Source organism: Oncorhynchus kisutch, unplaced genomic scaffold (genome assembly GCF_002021735.2).
Source record: "Oncorhynchus kisutch isolate 150728-3 unplaced genomic scaffold, Okis_V2 Okis02a-Okis13b_hom, whole genome shotgun sequence".
Taxonomy (NCBI): domain Eukaryota; kingdom Metazoa; phylum Chordata; class Actinopteri; order Salmoniformes; family Salmonidae; genus Oncorhynchus; species Oncorhynchus kisutch.
The window spans coordinates 3,768,298-3,790,095 of record NW_022261979.1 but is presented as its reverse complement, the minus strand read 5'-3'; the positions used below and the strand labels follow the sequence as shown (position 1 = coordinate 3,790,095).

At 43.4% G+C, this 21,798-nt stretch overlaps 1 protein-coding gene across 2 annotated transcripts in view; it reads left to right on the top strand.

The window, feature by feature from the left end:
• creb5b (cAMP responsive element binding protein 5b) overlaps positions 1–8,130 on the top strand; it is an 87,567-nt gene extending 79,437 nt beyond the window's left edge. For both annotated transcript variants that reach the window (XM_031812173.1, XM_031812172.1), the window contains exons 9-11: positions 1,197–1,424; positions 4,617–4,725; positions 7,976–8,130. In XM_031812173.1, coding sequence (XP_031668033.1) covers positions 1,197–1,424; positions 4,617–4,725; positions 7,976–8,130 — 492 coding nt within the window. The remainder of the gene's footprint in view (positions 1–1,196; positions 1,425–4,616; positions 4,726–7,975) is intronic.
• The last annotated feature ends 13,668 nt before the right edge of the window (positions 8,131–21,798 follow it).

Below are 21,798 nucleotides of genomic sequence, written 5' to 3'. Positions count from 1 at the left end.
AATAGTGACTTTACACAGGTAGAGTAGGGACTGTGAATAGTGACTTTAAACAGGCAGAGTAGGGACTGTGAATAGTGACTTTACACAGGTAGAGTAGGGACTGTGAATAGTGACTTTAAACAGGCAGAGTAGGGACTGTGAATAGTGACTTTAAACAGGCAGAGTAGGGACTGTGAATAGTGACTTTAAACAGGCAGAGTAGGGACTGTGAATAGTGACTTTAAACAGGCAGAGTAGGGACTGTGAATAGTGACTTTAAACAGGCAGAGTAGGGACTGTGAATAGTGACTTTATACAGGCAGAGTAGGGACTGTGAATAGTGACTTTAAACAGGCAGAGTAGGGACTGTGAATAGTGACCTTAAACAGATAGAGTAGGGACTGTGAATAGTGACTTTAAACAGGCAGAGTAGGGACTGTGAATAGTGACTTTAAACAGGTAGAGTAGGGACTGTGAATAGTGACTTTAAACAGATAGAGTAGGGACTGTGAATAGTGACCTTAAACAGGTAGAGTAGGGACTGTGAATAGTGACTTTAAACAGGCAGAGTAGGGACTGTGAATAGTGACTTTAAACAGGCAGAGTAGGGACTGTGAATAGTGACTTTAAACAGGCAGAGTAGGGACTGTGAATAGTGACTTTAAACAGGCAGAGTAGGGACTGTGAATAGTGACTTTATACAGGCAGAGTAGGGACTGTGAATAGTGACTTTAAACAGGCAGAGTAGGGACTGTGAATAGTGACCTTAAACAGATAGAGTAGGGACTGTGAATAGTGACTTTAAACAGGCAGAGTAGGGACTGTGAATAGTGACTTTAAACAGGTAGAGTAGGGACTGTGAATAGTGACTTTAAACAGATAGAGTAGGGACTGTGAATAGTGACCTTAAACAGGTAGAGTAGGGACTGTGAATAGTGACCTTAAACAGAGTAGAAGTAAGAACCAGGAGGGTACAACCAATTCAGCTAGGTGAAGACTTTCACGAGATGTTAGGGTAGATGAAACATGGAAATGAGACATAGTTGAAGTCCTTCTTAGTGACCTGTAAATGCAGAAGACACATTTCAGTTGAAGGCATTCAGTTGTACAACTGACTAGGTGTACCCCTTTCCCCTTTCCCTTTCCATTTGTGTGTGTGACCTCGTTCTCTCTCTGTCTGTCTGTCTGTCTGTCTCTCTCTCTCTCTCTCTCTCTAGTTGTCGCCGGCGGCCCAGCAGATGCAGCCGAGCCAGACGATGCAGTCTCCGACCCCTAGCGGTGGGCGCCGCAGGCGGACGGTAGACGAGGACCCTGACGAACGGCGGCGGAAGTTTCTGGAGAGAAACCGAGCAGCGGCCACGCGATGCAGACAGAAGAGGAAAGTATGGGTGGTGTCGCTGGAGAAGAAGGCTGAAGAGCTGACCCAGACCAACATGCAGCTTCTGGTAGGATATATGTGGACGAGATGGTTGTCGCAAATGGCACCCTAGTCCCTATTTAATGCACTACTTTTGACCAGGGCCCATAGGGCTCATAGAGCTCTGGTCAAAAGTAGTGAGCTTATATAGGGAATATGGTGCTATTTGGGACGTGTTGTAGGTCTTCACATTAGACTTTTATGTTCAAAAAGCAGGGAGATGTAGTAAATAAGTTCTCCACTGCAGGGCCACACACCTTTGATGGGGCAGGTGCTCAGAGTGAAAACACTTGTTCTGCTACTGACAGGGGCGACCTGCAGCTGCCCCCTTCCCTGAAAAGACACTAAACATTTCATAAAAAGTCATTTGTTTGAAAAAACTGCATTTCACTACACCTGCAATAACATCTGCTAAATATGTGTATGTGACCAATAAAATTAGATTTGAATCAAAAGAGACATTTTTTTCCCTAAGAGGGCAAAAGGCCAGATGCTCCAGCACCCCTAGAGCTCCATCTGTTCGTGCCTGCACCACTGTGTACAGCATTCTAAATAAAGTTTAGTGAATTGAATTGAATGCTGCTCAACTCTTGTAAAAGTTAGGTAGCACCCATCTCCAACCCAGACCTTCTTTCTTTCTCCAACTCTACCAATAGTTGTTTTCCTTTCATCCTTACGTCTCTGCTTGTCTATAGTTCAGATCATGAAGACCAAACACTTTCAATGTGTTTGATGTTCTTTTAGCCTGGGAGGAGAACTGCTCCACTAAACTCAGACATACTGTCACTCTCCCTTGTTATAGTTATAGGGGCTTGTTGTAGTTCAGTTTGTTGTTCCGTAGGGGCTTGTTGTAGTTCAGTCTGTTGTTCCGTAGGGGCTTGTTGTAGTTCAGTTTGTTGTTCCGTAGGGGCTTGTTGTAGTTCAGTCTGTTGTTCCGTAGGAGCTTGTTGTAGTTCAGTCTGTTGTTCCGTAGGGGCTTGTTGTAGTTCAGTCTGTTGTTCCGTAGGGGCTTGTTGTAGTTCAGTCTGTTGTTCCGTAGGAGCTTGTTGTAGTTCAGTCTGTTGTTCCGTAGGGGCTTGTTGTAGTTCAGTCTGTTGTTCCGTAGGGGCTCGTTGTAGTTCAGTCTGTTGTTCCGTTGGGGCTCGTTGTAGTTCAGTCTGTTGTTCCGTAGCGGCTTGTTGTAGTTCAGTCTGTTGTTCCGTAGGGGCTTGTTGTAGTTCAGTCTGTTGTTCCGTAGGGGCTTGTTGTAGTTCAGTCTGTTGTTCCGTAGGGGCTTGTTGTAGATCAGTCTGTTGTTCCGTAGGGGCTTGTTGTAGTTCAGTCTGTTGTTCCGTAGGAGCTTGTTGTAGTTCAGTCTGTTGTTCCGTAGGGGCTTGTTGGTAGTTCAGTCTGTTGTTCCGTAGGGGCTTGTTGTAGTTCAGTCTGTTGTTCCGTAGGAGCTTGTTGTAGTTCAGTCTGTTGTTCCGTAGGGGCTTGTTGTAGTTCAGTCTGTTGTTCCGTAGGGGCTCGTTGTAGTTCAGTCTGTTGTTCCGTTGGGGCTCGTTGTAGTTCAGTCTGTTGTTCCGTAGGGGCTTGTTGTAGTTCAGTCTGTTGTTCCGTTGGGGCTCGTTGTAGTTCAGTCTGTTGTTCCGTAGCGGCTTGTTGTAGTTCAGTCTGTTGTTCCGTAGGGGCTTGTTGTAGTTCAGTCTGTTGTTCCGTAGGGGCTTGTTGTAGTTCAGTCTGTTGTTCCGTAAGGGCTTGTTGTAGTTCAGTCTGTTGTTCCGTAGGGGCTTGTTGTAGTTCAGTCTGTTGTTCCGTAGGGGCTTGTTGTAGTTCAGTCTGTTGTTCCGTAGGGGCTTGTTGTAGTTCAGTCTGTTGTTCCGTAGGGGCTTGTTGTAGTTCAGTCTGTTGTTCCGTAGGGGCTTGTTGTAGTTCAGTCTGTTGTTCCGTAGGGGCTTGTTGTAGTTCAGTCTGTTGTTCCGTAGGGGCTCGTTGTAGTTCAGTCTGTTGTTCCGTTGGGCTCGTTGTAGTTCAGTCTGTTGTTCCGTAGGGGCTTGTTTGTAGTTCAGTCTGTTGTTCCGTTGGGGCTCGTTGTAGTTCAGTCTGTTGTTCCGTAGCGGCTTGTTGTAGTTCAGTCTGTTGTTCCGTAGGGGCTTGTTGTAGTTCAGTCTGTTGTTCCGTAGGGGCTTGTTGTAGTTCAGTCTGTTGTTCCGTAAGGGCTTGTTGTAGTTCAGTCTGTTGTTCCGTAGGGGCTTGTTGTAGTTCAGTCTGTTGTTCCGTAGGGGCTTGTTGTAGTTCAGTCTGTTGTTCCGTAGGGGCTTGTTGTAGTTCAGTCTGTTGTTCCGTAGGGGCTTGTTGTAGTTCAGTCTGTTGTTCCGTAGGGGCTTGTTGTAGTTCAGTCTGTTGTTCCGTAGGGGCTTGTTGTAGTTCAGTCTGTTGTTCCGTAGGGGCTTGTTGTAGTTCAGTCTGTTGTTCCGTAGGGGCTTGTTGTAGTTCAGTCTGTTGTTCCGTAGGGGCTTGTTGTAGTTCAGTCTGTTGTTCCGTAGAGGCTCGTTGTAGTTCAGTCTGTTGTTCCGTAGGGGCTTGTTGTAGTTCAGTCTGTTGTTCCGTAGGGGCTTGTTGTAGTTCAGTCTGTTGTTCCGTAGGGGCTTGTTGTAGTTCAGTCTGTTGTTCCGTAGGGGCTCGTTGTAGTTCAGTCTGTTGTTCCGTAGGAGCTTGTTGTAGTTCAGTCTGTTGTTCCGTAGGGGCTTGTTGTAGTTCAGTCTGTTGTTCCGTAGGGGCTTGTTGTAGTTCAGTCTGTTGTTCCGTAGGGGCTTGTTGTAGTTCAGTCTGTTGTTCCGTAGGGGCCTTCCTAACAACGAGCTGGTTAATTTATTTGTCATAGTTTTATTAAATTCCAATTAAGATTGAAATCTTAATCCTGTAATTGTACATGGTTTTAGCAATGATAATACACTTAATCGCAATATCGATGCAGAATGTTTATTGTGAGTTTTGCAGTGAGGCTTAAACAAGCTATTTTCCTTTTGTAAAAAATGTGCCTTTATCAAGGATCTATTCAACAACGAAAAAAAGCTGAATTTATTCACCAAGCAAAGATAATCACTCAGTCCAGCTAACAGTAAATCTCTCTTATTGTGCTCAAAATGTGTGTCGGGTGGGTAGCTGTAAAGCACTTTGTGGAAGCTGCTGATGTAAAAGGGGATTTATTAAACACATTTGATTGATTGCTTGTTGTCAGAATGAGGTGACCATGCTGAAGAACGAGGTGACCCAACTCAAGCAGCTCCTCCTCACCCATAAAGACTGCCCCATCACCACTCTGCAGAAAGACTCCCAAGGTTACCTCAGTGAGTAGCTTGTTTGCACACACGCACACACACACGCACGCACGCACGCACACACACACACACACACACACACACACACACACACACACACACACACACACACACACACACACACACACACACACACACACACACACACACACACACACACACACACACACACACACACACACACACACACACACACACACACACACACACACACACACACACACACACACACACACAAAACCCCGAAACACACACTCACTCATCCCTGTGCCGTATCACTAGTATACAGCTAAACCTGCATAGAGAACCTTCCCAGTTCTCCAGCCATACAGTGTCTGTGTGTATGAGTTAGAATCAGTCCTGAGGTTAGGGTGCCCAGTCCAGGGTTGTGACAGTCAAGACATCCTGTCCCACACTCACCGCACTATGAGGACATATGGATCCTGCCATGTGTATCACACAGGGTGTACGGATGCTGGCAGGAGCCACGCTGTTTCATGGATGTGGGGGAGAGAGGCACTAGGATACCACCCGGCCTGGAAGTCTGGTACTGGTCATTACAACCCCAGAATATGAGGCCTGTTTTTCCATCAGAAGTGGACTGGAGTCATAGAACTAAACCACAGGTCGCTGCAGAGATTCCACTGAAAAAAGATGTCACAGACTGCCGACCGGCGTCCAGACTCCCATGTCCAGTCCTGCTGGTCCCACTGGTCCCAGTCCCCCTGCTGGTCCCGCTGGTCCCAGTCCCCCTGCTGGTTATTGGACTGTTCCACAGCAGCAGAGTATGACATCAGGACCCCACCCTCTGATATGGATAGGAGTGACATTTCCATGTAATTAGGAGAAGGCAGAAGGCCCTCCCTGTGCTGTGAGGCTTCAGCAGACAGGCAGGAGAAAAGCAGGCTCACTTCCCCTCACACTGCCCTGCTCTCACTGGCTCCTTGTTTAGAGGGTGAGTAGACTGGGCTGACTGACTGGGAGAGACTTGCATTGATAAGCCCAGTCTGTCTGTGTACAGATGTCTCACTGGCTCCTTGTTTAGAGGGTGAGTAGACTGGGCTGACTGACTGGGAGAGACTTGCATTGATAAGCCCAGTCTGTCTGTGTACAGATGTCTCACTGGCTCCTTGTTTAGAGGGTGAGTAGACTGGGCTGACTGACTGGGAGAGACTTGCATTGATAAGCCCAGTCTGTCTGTGTACAGATGTCTCACTGGCTCCTTGTTTAGAGGGTGAGTAGACTGGGCTGACTGACTGGGAGAGACTTGCATTGATAAGCCCAGTCTGTCTGTGTACAGATGTCTCACTGGCTCCTTGTTTAGAGGGTGAGTAGACTGGGCTGACTGACTGGGAGAGACTTGCATTGATAAGCCCAGTCTGTCTGTGTACAGATGTCTCACTGGCTCCTTGTTTAGAGGGTGAGTAGACTGGGCTGACTGACTGGGAGAGACTTGCATTGATAAGCCCAGTCTGTCTGTGTACAGATGTCTCACTGGCTCCTTGTTTAGAGGGTGAGTAGACTGGGCTGACTGACTGGGAGAGACTTGCATTGATAAGCCCAGTCTGTCTGTGTACAGATGTCTCACTGGCTCCTTGTTTAGAGGGTGAGTAGACTGGGCTGACTGACTGGGAGAGACTTGCATTGATAAGCCCAGTCTGTCTGTGTACAGATGTCTCACTGGCTCCTTGTTTAGAGGGTGAGTAGACTGGGCTGACTGACTGGGAGAGACTTGCATTGATAAGCCCAGTCTGTCTGTGTACAGATGTCTCACTGGCTCCTTGTTTAGAGGGTGAGTAGACTGGGCTGACTGACTGGGAGAGACTTGCATTGATAAGCCCAGTCTGTCTGTGTACAGATGTCTCACTGGCTCCTTGTTTAGAGGGTGAGTAGACTGGGCTGACTGACTGGGAGAGACTTGCATTGATAAGCCCAGTCTGTCTGTGTACAGATGTCTCACTGGCTCCTTGTTTAGAGGGTGAGTAGACTGGGCTGACTGACTGGGAGACTTGCATTGATAAGCCCAGTCTGTCTGTGTACAGATGTCTCACTGGCTCCTTGTTTAGAGGGTGAGTAGACTGGGCTGACTGACTGGGAGACTTGCATTGATTAGCCCAGTCTGTCTGTGTACAGATGTCACTCCTAGTATGTTGTGAAAATGTATCAAGCATGTTTTCAAAGGGATAAAAAGGTTTTAAAATGCATGTTTATTTGACCCTTTTCATACATAGGATGCAGCTACAGTAACGGGTGGATAACTGATAACCTTTCAGACAATGTACAAAGCGTCTACCTTTTCAGACAGTAGAATTCTGCTTCGGCATAGAATGTTCTATTGTTTCCCTGACAACAATAAACATTGATTGATGGGGCGGCAGGTAGCCTAGTGGTTAGAGAGTTGGACTTGTACCGAAGGGTTGCAAGATCGAATCCTCAAGCTGACATGGTAAAAATCTGTGGTTCTGCCCCTGAACAAGGCAGTCAACCCACTGTTCCTGAAAATAAGAATTTGTTCTTAACTGACTTGGTTAAATAAAAATACAAACATTAGTTTTTTATGGTAGATGTGTTTTTCTTTCTACTAATGCACTTAACAAACTTTAACAAACTTCAAAGTACTTTTCTTAGGAGCGAGTGGTCTGAGTATGGAGATCATTTGATTGACAGTTCTAGTTGCCTAGTGATGGATGTTAGCCCGGCTTCAGAAGCGGCAGCCCGTTCAGTGGTGCTTCAAAACTAAAGGTTTCGTGGAGGCTTTTAAAAAGCTGCAGTGTAACCTTTCAGACAGACAACAAACATGCCGAAGCCGAGGCGCTTTCAACACGCCTCATTCTGTTGGTCTGAAAGGAGGATATGATACATGTTTGGTTGGAAAACACAACGTTCAGTGGTTTATACTGTTCATAGAAATGTAACAATTCTATATTGGTGAAAATTAAGAGGTTTTTAACTGTTGGACCGTGTTTGTTTAGATAAACAGACATCTAGAGAGAGTTGTTCTATTGAGGGTTTCATGTTCACTACACACACATTCATGTTGATACACACACACACACACACACACACACACACACACACACACACACAACACACACACACAACACACACACACACACACACACACACACACACACACACACACACACAACACACCCACACACACACACACACACACACACACAACCACACACACACACACCACACACACACACACACACCAATTGTCCTCTCACCCTGTGTGTTGTCCTCCTCCCCTCAGGTCCAGACAGTAGTCCAGCAGGCAGCCCGGCCTCAGCCTGCTCCCAGCAGCAGGTCATCCAGCACAACAACATCACCACCTCCAGCACAGCTGTAGGGGGCAGCACTGTGCACGGCCTGCCCAACCACCGTACAGACATCACCCCCATCCACTAGAGACAAGACAGAGAGGGACTACAGTACCCCCCCCCCCCCCCAGTCTGTACCCCCCAGCCCCCCTACCCCAGTCCGTAACCCCAGCCCCAACTTGTACCCCCCAGCCCCCCAGCCCCCAACCCCATCCTGGTCTAACCCCCCTTCCCGGCTCTCTGAGGGCTGTCTGTCTGTCAGTACGGGACGGGCGGCATCCACACACTGCCTCCATCTCCAGGACCGGGTCCAGAGAAACCTCTGGAGGAAAACCTCTGGAGGGAAACCTCTAGAGGAAAATTTCTGGAGGGGAAACTTCTGGAGAGAAACCTCTGAGGAAAACCTCTGGAGGAAAACTTCCGGAGGGAAACTTCTGGAGAGAAACCTCTGGAGAGAAACCTCTGGGAGAAACCTCTGGAGAGGAACCTCTGGAGAGAAACCTCTGGAGAGGAACCTCTGGAGAGGAACCTCTGGAGAGGAACCTCTGGAGAGGAACCTCTGAAGGGAAACCTCTGAAGAGAAACCTCTGAAGAGAAACCCTCGGAGGCCTGCAGGGCTGCTCTTCTTCTACCCGTAGCTATAGTAGTATTTTTATAGACCTTTTTAACTAATATGTGTTCTCTGGGTTTGTCTTCTATTTCTGTCTCATGTTTTTTATGTTTTTATTTTATGTTAAATTTGTACTTTAGTTAAAAGGGAGATTTGCAATTCATGCAGCATTAACCCGTGTGGAGTTTATGTGATGTCATACCTCTGTTAGACCGACACCCACACCGGGTCACTGTGGTGACACAGCAACGGGACATGAGCCTCAGACCGTCACCTCTGTGACCCTCCCTAACGTCACCTCTGTGACTATGTCTGTGTCTCAAATAGAACATTTTCCTCTATAAAGGCCACTACTTTTGACCAGAGCCTTATGGGTAAATGCCATTGGGATGATTATCTTGTATGTGTGCTTGTGACTGATGGATGGACTAGCAGAGAAGTCTGAGTACCACTGTCAGATAAGTTTGTCAGATAGTTACTACTGTGTTGAATAGTGCAATGTTCTGGTTACATGTGTAACATACAGGGTATGTGTGTCAGGTACTTGATCAGATGCTTAGCCTAAGAAAGTGTGTTGGATGCTACTGCCTCCACGTTGTTGATGTTGTTGTTTTTAACCAAGTCGAACTGTTGCCATGATATGCTATTACTTAGTTACCTTCCGGAATCTGGCGTTTCTATTGAATTATGCTCTTTTTCTAGAAAGGACCCTGACTGTTACCCTAGCAACCCATCGATGCTATTTAGAGGCGTTACATGTAATGAAAGATTGAACGGTGTTGAGGATATGTTCAAATTGAATGTTGTAACCTTGCTGAAAACAATCTACATGTTTTTCATACATCTCAAATACATAACAAAACTTTTTGGAATCCAGAGTGCTTCAAACATGATGGTTTAGAGCGCTGTTTGATGAAAGTGCTTATTTCTGCCATTCAATGTTGCAACTTGCTGAAAAACTGTCCACGGCGTTCATTTCATCTCAACCTAGACACAGCACAGCAAAATTGACATCCAGAGTGCATCAAACATGATTTAGAGCTTGTTTATGGAAAAGTGCTTATTCTGCATTTCAATGTTGCAACTTGCTGAAAACTGTCCACACGGTTCATTTCATCTCAACTAGACACAACAGCAGCAAAATTGGACATCCAGAGTGCATCAAACATGATTTAGAGCTTGTTTATGGAAAAGTGTTATTTCTGCATTTCAATGTTGCAACTTGCTGAAAACTGTCTACAGTGTTCATTTACATCTCAAATAAACAACAGAACAATTTTTATCATCCAGAGTGCATCAACATGATTTAGAGCTTGTTTATGGAAAAGTGCTTATTTCTGCATTTCAATGTTGCAACTTGCTGAAAACTGTCCACGCGTTCATTTCATCTCAACCTAGACACAGCACAGCAAAAATTGGACATCCAGAGTGCATCAAACATGATTTAGAGCTTGTTTATGGGAAAATGCTTATTTCTGCATTTCAATGTTGCAACTTGCTGAAAAACTGTCCACGTGTTCATTTCATCTCAACTAGACACAGCACACAAAAATTGGACATCCAGAGTGCATCAAACATGATTTAGAGCTTGTTTATGGAAAAGTGCTTATTTCTTCATTTCAATGTTGCAACTTGCTGAAAACTGTCCCAGTGTTTTCAAACATCTCAAATAAACATACCCAAAAAATTTTTCATCCAGAGTGCATCAAACATGATTTAGAGCTTGTTTATGGAAAGTGCTTATTTCTGCATTCAATGTTGCAACTTGCTGAAAACTGTCCACAGTGTTCATTTCATCTCAATAGACACAGCACAGCAAAATTGGACATCCAGAGTGCATCAAACATGATTTAGAGCTTTTTATGGAAAAGTGCTTATTTCTGCATTTCAATGTTGCAACTTGCTGAAAACTGTCCACGGCGTTCATTTCATCTCAACTAGACACAGCACAGCAAAAATTGGACATCCAGAGTGCATCAAACATGATTTAGAGCTTGTTTATGGAAAAGTGCTTATTTCTGCATTTCAATGTTGTAATTGCTTGAAGAAAACAGTCTACAGTGTTTTCATAACATCTCAATAAACATAAACAAAATTTTTTATCCAGAGTGCTTCAAACATGATTTAGAGCTTGTTTATGGAAAAGTGCTTATTTCTGCATTTCAATGTTGCAACTTGCTGAAAACTGTCCACGTGTTTTCATTTCATCTCAAATAGACACAGCACAGCAAAAATTGGACATCCAGAGTGCATCAAACATGATTTAGCTTGTTTATTATGGAAAAGTGCTTATTTCTGCATTTCAATGTTGCAACTTGCTGAAAACTGTCCACGGCGTTCATTTCATCTCAACTAGACACAGCACAGCAAAAATTGGACATCCAGAGTGCATCAAAACATGATTTAGAGCTTGTTTATGGAAAAGTGCTTATTTCTGCATTTCAATGTTGTAACTTGCTGAAAAATCTACAGTGTTTTCATAACATCTCAATAAACATAACAAAAACTTTTTTTATCCAGAGTGCTCAAACATGATTTAGAGCTTGTTTATGGAAAAGTGCTTATTTCTGCATTTCAATTTGCAACTTGCTGAAAACTGTCCACGCGTTCATTTCATCTCAAATAGACACAGCACAGCAGCAAAATTGGACATCCAGAGTGCATCAAACATGATTTAGAGCTTGTTTATGGAAAAGTGCTTATTTCTGCATTTCAATGTTGCAACTTGCTGAAAACTGTCCACGGTGTTCATTCAATCTCAACTAGACACAGCACAGCAAAAATTGGACATCCAGAGTGCATCAAACATGATTTAGAGCTTGTTTATGGAAAAGTGCTTATTTCTGTTCTGCATTTCATGTGTAACTTGCTGAAAACTACAGCATACAGTGTTTCATAACATCTCGAATAACATAACAAAAACATTTTTTATCCAGAGTGCTTCAAACATGATTTAGAGCTTGTTTATGGAAAAGTGCTTATTTCTGCATTTCAATGTTGCAACTTGCTGAAAACTGTCCACGGTGTTCATTTCATCTCAACTAGACACAGCACAGCAAAAATTGGACTCCAGAGTGCATCAAACATGATTTAGAGCTTGTTTATGGAAAAGTGCTTATTTCTGCATTTCAATGTTGTAACTTGCTGAAAACAGTCCACAGTGTTTTCATACATCTCAAATAAACATAACAAAACATTTTTTTATCCAGAGTGCTTCAAACATGATTTAGAGCTTGTTTATGGAAAAGTGCTTATTTCTGCATTTCAATGTTGCAACTTGCTGAAAACTGTCCACGGTGTTCATTTCATCTCAACCTAGACACAGCACAGCAAAAATTGGACATCCAGAGTGCATCAACATGATTTAGAGCTTGTTTATGGAAAAGTGCTTATTTCTCTGCATTTCAATGTTGCAACTTGCTGAAAACTGTCCACGGTGTTCATTTCATCTCAACTAGACACAGCACAGCAAAAATTGGACATCCAGAGTGCATCAAACATGATTTAGAGCTTGTTTATGGAAAAGTGCTTATTTCTGCATTTCAATGTTGCAACTTGCTGAAAACAGTCTACAGTGTTTCATAACATCTCAATAACAACATAACAAAAACATTTTTTTATCCAGAGTGCTTCAAACATGATTTAGAGCTTGTTTATGGAAAAGTGCTTATTTCTGCATTTCAATGTTGCAACTTGCTGAAAACTGTCCACGGCGTTCATTTCATCTCAACTAGAACACAGCAAAGCAAAATTGGACATCCAGAGTGCATCAAACATGATTTAGAGCTTGTTTATGGAAAGTGCTTTTTTTCTGCATTTCAATGTTGCAACTTGCTGAAAACTGTCCACGGTGTTCATTTCATCTCAACTAGACACAGCACAGCAAATTGGACATCCAGAGTGCATCAAACATGATTTAGAGCTTGTTTATGGAAAAGTGCTTATTTCTGCATTTCAATGTTGTAACTTGCTGAAAACTGTCCACAGTGTTTTCATACATCTCAACTAACAAACAAAAAAATTTTTTTTCCAGAGTGCTTCAAACATGATTTAGAGCTTGTTTATGGAAAAGTGCTTATTTCTGCATTTCAATGTTGCAACTTGCTGAAAACTGTCCACGGCGTTCATTTCATCTCACCTAGACACAGCACAGCAAAAATTGGATATCCAGAGTGCATCAAACATGATTTAGAGCTTGTTTATGGAAAAGTGCTTATTTCTTGCATTTCAATGTTGCAACTTGCTGAAAACTCTAACAGTGTTTTCATTTCATCTCAAATAACATAACAAAAACATTTTTTATCCAGAGTGCATCAAACATGATTTAGAGCTTGTTTATGGAAAAGTGCTTATTTCTGCATTTCAATGTTGCAACTTGCTGAAAACTGTCCACGGCGTTCATTTCATCTCAACTAGACACAGCACAGCAAAAATTGGACATCCAGAGTGCATCAAACATGATTTAGAGCTTGTTTATGGAAAAGTGCTTATTTCTGCATTTCAATGTTGTAACTTGCTGAAAACAGTCTACAGTGTTTTCATAACATCTCAAATAAACATAACAAAAACATTTTTTATCCAGAGTGCTTCAAATGATTTAGAGCTTGTTTATGGAAAAGTGCTTATTTCTGCATTTCAATGTTGCAACTTGCTGAAAACTGTCCACGGTTCATTTCATCTCAACCTAGACACAGCACACAAAAATTGGACATCCAGAGTGCATCAAACATGATTTAGAGCTTGTTTATGGAAAAGTGCTTATTTCTGCATTTCAATGTTGCAACTTGCTGAAAACTGTCCACGGGTTCATTTCATCTCAACTAGACACAGCACAGCAAAATTGGACATCCAGAGTGCTTCAAACATGATTTAGAGCTTGTTTATGGAAAAGTGCTTATTTCTGCATTTCAATGTTGCAACTTGCTGAAAACTGTCCACGGTGCGTTCATTTCATCTCAACCTAGACACAGCACAGCAAAAATTGGACATCCAGAGTGCATCAAACATGATTTAGAGCTTGTTTATGGAAAAGTGCTTATTTCTGCATTTCAATGTTCAACTTGCTGAAAACAGTCTACAGTGTTTTCATAACATCTCGAATAAACATAACAAAACATTTTTTTATCCAGAGTGCTTCAAACATGATTTAGAGCTTGTTTATGGAAAAGTGCTTATTTCTGCATTTCAATGTTGCAACTTGCTGAAAACTGTCCACGTGTTCATTTCATCTCAACCTAGACACAGCACAGCAAAAATTGGACATCCAGAGTGCATCAAACATGATTAGAGCTTGTTTATGGAAAAGTGCTTATTTCTGCATTTCAATGTTGTAACTTGCTGAAAACAGTCTACATGTTTTCATAACATCTCAATAAACATAACAGCAACATTTTTATCCAGAGTGCCAAAAACATGATTTAGAGCTTGTTTATGGAAAAGTGCTTATTTCTGCATTTCAATGTTGCAACTTGCTGAAAACTGTCCACAGTGTTCATTTCATCTCAACCTAGACAAGCACAGCAAATTGGATATCCAGAGTGCTTCAAACATGATTTAGAGCTTGTTTATGGAAAAGTGCTTATTTCTGCATTTCAATGTTGCAACTTGCTGAAAACTGTCCACGGCGTTCATTTATCTCAACCTAGACACAGCACAGCAAAATTGGATATCCAGAGTGCATCAAACATGATTTAGAGCTTGTTTATGGAAAAGTGCTTATTTCTGCATTTCAATGTTGTAACTTGCTGAAAACAGTCTACAGTGTTTCATAACATCTCAATAAACATAACAAAAAATTTTTTATCCAGAGTGCATCAAACATGATTTAGAGCTTGTTTATGGAAAGTGCTTATTTCTGCATTTCAATGTTGCAACTTGCTGAAAAACTGTCTCCACGGCGTTCATTTCATCTCAACCTAGACACAGCACAGCAAAAATTGGACATCAGAGTGCATCAAACATGATTTAGAGCTTGTTTATGGAAAGTGCTTATTTCTGCATTTCAATGTTGCAACTTGCTGAAAACGTCAGTCACACAGTCATTTCATCTCACCTAAACAGCACAAAAAATTGGATATCCAGAGTGCTCAAACATGATTTAGAGCTTGTTTTGGAAAAGTGCTTATTCTGCATTTCAATGTTGTAACTTGCTGAAAACAGTCTACCAGTGTTTTCATAACATCTCAATAAACTAACAAAAACATTTTTTTATCCAGAGTGCTTCAAACATGATTTAGAGCTTGTTTATGGAAAAGTGCTTATTCTGCTTTCAAATGTTGCAACTGCTAAAACTGTCCACACGGCGTTCATTTCATCTCAACCTAGACACAGCACAGCAAAATGGATCCCAGAGTGCATCAAACATGATTTAGAGCTTGTTTATGGAAAAGTGCTTATTTCTGCATTCAATGTTGTCAACTTGCTGAAACAGTCTACGGTGTTTTTCATAACATCTCAAGAACATAACAAACATTTTTTTATCCAGAGTGCTTCAAACATGATTTAGAGCTGGTTTATGGAAAAGTGCTATTTTCTGCATTTCAATGTTGTTGCAACTGGCTAAAAACTGTCCACGGTGTTCATTTCATCTCAACTAGACACAGCCGCAAAATTGGACATCCAGAGTGCATCAAACATGATTTAGAGCTTGTTTTGGAAAAGTGCTTATTTCTGCATTTCAATGTTGCAACTTGCTGAAAACTGTCCACGGTGTTCATTTCATCTCAACCTAGACACAGCACAGCAAAAATTGGACATCCAGAGTGCATCAAACATGATTTAGAGCTTGTTTATGGAAAAGTGCTTATTTCTGCATTTCAATGTTTAAACTTGCTGAAACATCTACAGTGTTTTCATAACATCTCAAATAGAAACATAACAAAAACATTTTTTTATCCAGAGTGCTTCAAACATGATTTAGAGCTTGTTTATGGAAAAGTGCTTATTTCTGCATTTCAATGTTGCAACTTGCTGAAAACTGTCCACGGTGTTCATTTCATCTCAACTAGACACAGCACAGCAAAAATTGGATATCCAGAGTGCATCAAACATGATTTAGAGCTTGTTTATGGAAAAGTGCTTATTTCTGCATTTCAATGTGTAACTGCTGAAAACTGTCCACAGGTGTTCATTCATCATCAACTAGACACAGCACAAGCAAAATTGACATCCAGAGTGGCTCAAACATGATTTAGAGCTTGTTTATGGAAAAGTGCTTATTTCTGCATTTCAATGTTGTAACTTGCTGAAAACATATCTACAGTGGTTTCATAACATCCAAATACACAAACAAAAATTTTTTTTTATCCAGAGTGCATTCAAACTGATTTAGAGCTTGTTATATGGAAAAGTGCTTATCTTCTGCATTTCAATGTTGCAACTTGCTGAAAACTAGCCACGGTGTTTTCATTTCATCTCAACTAGACACAGCACAGCAAAATTGGACATCCAGAGTGCATCAAACATGATTAGAGCTTGTTTATGGAAAAGTGCTTATTTCTGCCATTTCAATGTTGCAACTTGCTGAAAACTGTCTACGTGTTTTCATAAGGCCACTACTTTTGACCAGAGCCTTATGGGTAAATGCCATTTGGGATGATTATCTTGTATGTGTGCTTGTGACTGATGGATTGACTAGCAGAGAGTCTGAGTACCACTGTCAGATAAGTATGTGTCAGATAGTTACTGTGTTGAATAGTGCAATGTTCTGGTTACATGTGTAACATACAGGGTATGTAGTGTCAGGTACTTGATCAGATGCTTAGCTAAGAAAGTGTGTGGGATGCTACTGCCTCCACGTTGTTGATGTTGTTGTTTTTAACCAAGTCGAACTGTTGCCATGATATGCTATTACTTAGTTACCTTCCGGAATCTGGCGTTTCTATTGAATTATGCTCTTTTTCTAGAAAGGACCCTGACTGTTACCCTAGCAACCCATCGATGCTATTTAGAGGGCGTTACATGTAATGAAAGATTGAACGGTGTTGAGGATATGTTCAAATTGAAGCAATACATCCTAGTATTGTTGTTCTATCAGCCATATTGCCCTGCACTGTGATACCAGCTAGCCGAGGCAGCTCTGGAGGTTGACCCCTGACCCCTGTCTCCTCCACTCTCCTGGAGGCTGACCCCTGACCTCTGTCTCCTCCACTCTCCTGGAGGCTGTCCCCTGACCCCTGTCTCCTCCACTCTCCTGGAGGCTGTCCCCTGACCCCTGTCTCCTCCACTCTCCTGGAGGCTGACCCCTGTCTCCTCCACTCTCCTGGAGGCTGACCCCTGTCTCCTCCACTCTCCTGGAGGCTGTCCCCTGACCGCTGTCTCATCCACTCTCCTGGAGGCTGACCCCTGTCTCCTCCACTCTTGCTGGAGGCTGTCCCCTGACCCCTGTCTCCTCCACTCTTCCTGGAGGCTGACCCCTGACCTCTGTCCTCCTCCACTCTCCTGGAGGCTGTCCCCTGGACCCACTGTCTCCTCCTCTCCTGGAGGCGGTCCCCCTGACCCCTGTCTCCTCCACCTCGTCCTGGAGGCTGACCCCTGACCCTGTCTCCTCCACTCTTCTGGAGACTGACCCCTGTCCCTCCATCGCTCCTGGAGGCTGAACCCTGACCCCCTCCAATCTCCATGGAGGCTGACTCCTGTCTCTTCCACTCTCCTGGAGGCTGATCCCCGTCTCCTCCAATCTCCTGGAGGCTGACTCCTGTCTCCTCCACTCTCCTGGAGGCTCATCCCCGTCTCCTCCAATCTCCTGGAGGCTGATCCCTGTCCTCCTCCACTCTCCTGGAGGCTGACTCCTGACCCCTCCACTCTCCTGGAGGCTGACCCCTGACCACTCCACTCTCCTGGAGGCTGACCCCTGTCTCCTCCACTCTCCTGGAGGCTGATCCCTGTCTCCTCCACTCTCCAGGAGGCTGACCCCTCCACTCTCCTGGAGGCTGACTCCTGACCCCTGTCTCCTCCACTCTCCTGGAGGCTGAGCCCTGACCCGTCTCCTCCACTCTCCTGGAGGCTGACTCCTGACTCCTGTCTCCTCCACTCTCCTGGAGGCTGACCCCTGACCTGGCTCCTCCACTCTCCAGGACCAAGTAAAGCTTTAAGAGACATCTCCTTCAGTGTAGTTCTAGTGTTGCTGCAGCCAGACTTCCAGAATCAGCGGCACATTCCAAATGACCTGAACATTCCAGATATGAGCCTTGTCCTCTGTCTGCCTCAATATCTCAGGTGGGGTTGTCATACTGTAGGAGACATATAGAGAGAGATATGAGGTGAGATAGTTGATTGAGTCTATGCTTTTGTAGTCTGACTGTCAGTGTGTGTTTGACAGTTGAAGAACGATTGGCTGAGTTTCTATCCCTTTATAATGAAAAGGTCTTACAACCATCTCTAACGAGGCTCAGCAGTTTTAGCCGAATGTTTTCCAAAACATCACAACGTGCCTGAACTTCTCTGTCTTTTTTTATTACTAAATGGAATGTCAATTGTTTCAAATACTTTTGAATCATCATGAACTTTTCCATTGAGCTAGCAAGCCTTTATAAGTGATTGTTCCCCCAGTCTCAGTGAGTGTAGTGTTGATGGACACTGTGTGTCTGCTGTTGGTGTGTTTTTATACCATTTAGCAGAGGTCTTTCTTCAAACCACGTAGTCATGTATACATTCTTTATGTGTGGATGGTCACGGGAATCAAACCCACTATCCTGTTGTTGCAAGTGTCATGCTCTACCAACTGACCTACAGAGCACCAGTGTGTTGTCAGGGAGTTTAGTCTGTAAGGGCCAAACCAGCTGGCTGACTGACCAGGGAGGAAAAAGCTGACCTTCAGTCTAACCTCTCCATTCTAGCTCTAACCCAGCTCTCCCACAGACCGGCTGACATGTCTGTGTGTGTGTCTGTCTGTCTGTGTGCGTGTGTGTGTCTGTGTGCGTGCGTGTGTCTGTGTGTGTGTCTGTGTGTGTGTGTGTCTGTATGCGTGTGTCTGTGTCTGTATGCGTGTGTCTGTGTCTGTGTGCGTGTGTGTGCGTGCGTGTGTGTGCGTGCGTGTCTGTGTGCGTGTCTGTGTGTGTGCGTGTGTCTGTATCTGTGTGCGTGTCTGTGTGCGTGTGTGTATGAATGTTTTCCATCAACACATCGTCCAATAGCCCGAACTAGTAGGAAAGCTCAATATTCACTTTAGTTTTGACCACGACTCTGTCATGCTTGCTTAAGTCACCCCTTAGTTAGCACTGATCTAGGATCAGTTTACGCTCCCCGTATCCAAACCTAAACCATTAGTGGAAGGGGATTCTAAACAGACCGTAGCTCAGTGTCTGGGAGAAACTTCACTTTTCCCTGAACATGTTGATACTTCAGCAGGACTAGTAGTACCTATGACTACATCCTTTAGTAGGAGTGAGCCAAGCAGCTCTACAGACAGGTGAGCTAGAGAGACATCATGTAGCTGTCTATGCACTTTGACCTCTGGGATATCCAGAGGGTAGAATAGCCATATTGAGGTCTCAGTGATGCCCGGTTCAATACACCAGCGAGACTCTGTGTGACTGACTGTTGATCTGTAGAGAGACTGACTGACTGATGCTCTGTAGAGACTGACTGACTGATGCGCTGTAGAGAGACTGACTGACTGTTGATCTGTAGAGAGACTGACTGACTGTTGATCTGTAGAGAGACTGACTGACTGACTGTTGATCTGTAGAGAGACTGCCTGACTGACTGTTGATCTGTAGAGAGACTGCCTGACTGACTGTTGATCTGTAGAGAGACTGACTGACTGATGATTTGTAGAGAGACTGACTGACTGACTGATGCTCTGTAGAGACTGACTGACTGACTGACTGATGCTCTGTAGAGAGACTGACTGAGTGACTGTTTCTCTGTAGAGACTGACTGCATAGTAGTGACTGTTACTCTGTAGAGACTGACTGCATAGTAGTGACTGTTTCTCTGTAGAGACTGACTGCATAGTAGTGACTGTTACTCTGTAGAGACTGACTGCATGGCAGTGCCTAATGGTGAGGCTCCACAGGGTGCTCCTTATAAAGCTTGAAACATGTACCTTTCAGATGCGTTACTACAACATTGTTCAGCTCCAGTTTGTCTCACTGTGAACGGTAACTAAATGAATAAGGTCAACTGGAAACATGCATTCCCTTTTTCTCCAGTGTGATGCACAAAGGTCTTGTAGAAAGGCTCGGGCAGTGGGTTGAGGTGTGTGTGCACGTGTGTGATAACAACTGAACTTATGAAAGGTTGAACATGTATTAAGGGCTTCCTGTATTGCAAACAAGTGAAACACCTACAAAGCGCCTTATTTCATTGACTTTTGTATTTTCTTTTGAATCTCTAAACGTTGTGGCTTATTACTTTCACCAACTACTTGAGTATTTAACTGTTCTGAAATAAAACATGTTGCATCATGGGGAATATATGGCATTGACCTCAACATATTCAACTGGAATTGTTGTTAGATGTTTTGTTGGAATAACAGCTAATAGTGTGGAGTTTCTAGTTAACAGACAGGTCAAGCATAAGGAAGACTGGTTTATCTAACTGTACAGGCAGACATAAAGACAGGTTAGTGAGTTCAGGATGAGTGTGTGTGGGTTTCTGGGAGAGAGGTGGAGGACAATGCCTGCACATTAATACAAGTATAAATGTATCATTTTAAATATAAAACTATAAATATTGTATAGAATGTCATTCATTTTTATAATCTTGTCTGTACATGTAATGCAACCACCTCTCTTTTTGAAAGAGTCTGATGTTTTGTACATGTATGTAAATGAGGTTTTTGCGTAGCGCTTGTTTGCAGCCTTCTCAGTGTATGTTCGTCAAGGTTCATTTCTGCGCTTCGATACGTGTCCACGGTGTATTATACGTAATGGATTGATGAATTCAGAATTGCCTGCATAACTTTGTACATGTTTGTGTGTCTCATCACAGCATATTGTTTGGTCTGCGTTTGGTTCAGCAGTTGTTCAGATGTTACACATCACTGCGGCTACATTACAGCAGGAGAATAAAGCACTTGTTCTGTAACATTACTCAGCTGCCTCAAATGACTTCAGATGTACCTTTCACAGACAAACCATATAACCTTAAAATGTACACCGAGTATACACCAGTGGGGGCTGGTGAGGGGAGGACGGCTCATAATGATGCTGCGGTGGTTGACAAAAACTGGTGCGCCTGGCACCTACTACCATACCCTGTTCAAAGGCACATATGTTTTGTCTTGCTCATTCAGCCTCTGATTGCCACACACACAATCCTTGTCTCTGTTGGCTCAAGGTTTAAAAATCCTTCTTTAACATGTCTCCTCCCCTTCAGCGCCACTGACAAAGTGGATTTAACAAGTAACATCAATAAGGGATCATAGCTTTCACCTGGATTCACCTGGTTAGTGTGTGATAGAACGAGCAGGTGTTCTTAATGTTTTGTCCACTCAGTGTATCTACATATACAGTAGAGCACATGTTCATGGTACTGTAATCAGGATGTGTGTGAATGTGGCAAGGGGAGCATGTCCTGATATATCTGAGGCTGAAGCAACTCCTTAGTGACCAATAATCCACATGGTCTTCGAATATAAAGACCTGACCATTGATTTCTCATTAAATAGTTCTGTGTTTAAATTTTCTAAAACCATCAAGAACTATGGAGATGTCTAGACTGCTTAAATTAAGTTTAATGAGCTGATAAGTAGCATGATGTTTTGCCTTGGTACGTGACAGAGCAAGGAGTAGTCATCTCACTGCCCAAACCACCAGATGATCATGCCAGCCTGTTTCTCTGTTACTGGTTAGTACTTTCTAAAACAGTCTGCCATGATTGTCTGTGGAGGTTATTGGGTTCTCGGAGTAGTACCTACTATTACCTAAACAGAGGCAGGTATTGCAGCCTATTCAGAGTTGAATTGTTATTTTTTTGATTAAACAGGATGGTCGAGTATGACAGAATCATCTGACAGGTAGAATAAAAAGGTCTTGGTCATTATCTGAAGTTGGATAATGGAACTTTTACCAAAGTTGTATAAGAGAAACTATTCAGTAACTTTGTTGCATTTACAAGGGACAACACCACCGGGCATTTACAGTATTTCAAACACCAGCGCCCTCTGGTGTTCATCCATTGAACTTGTTTGACGGACCCATG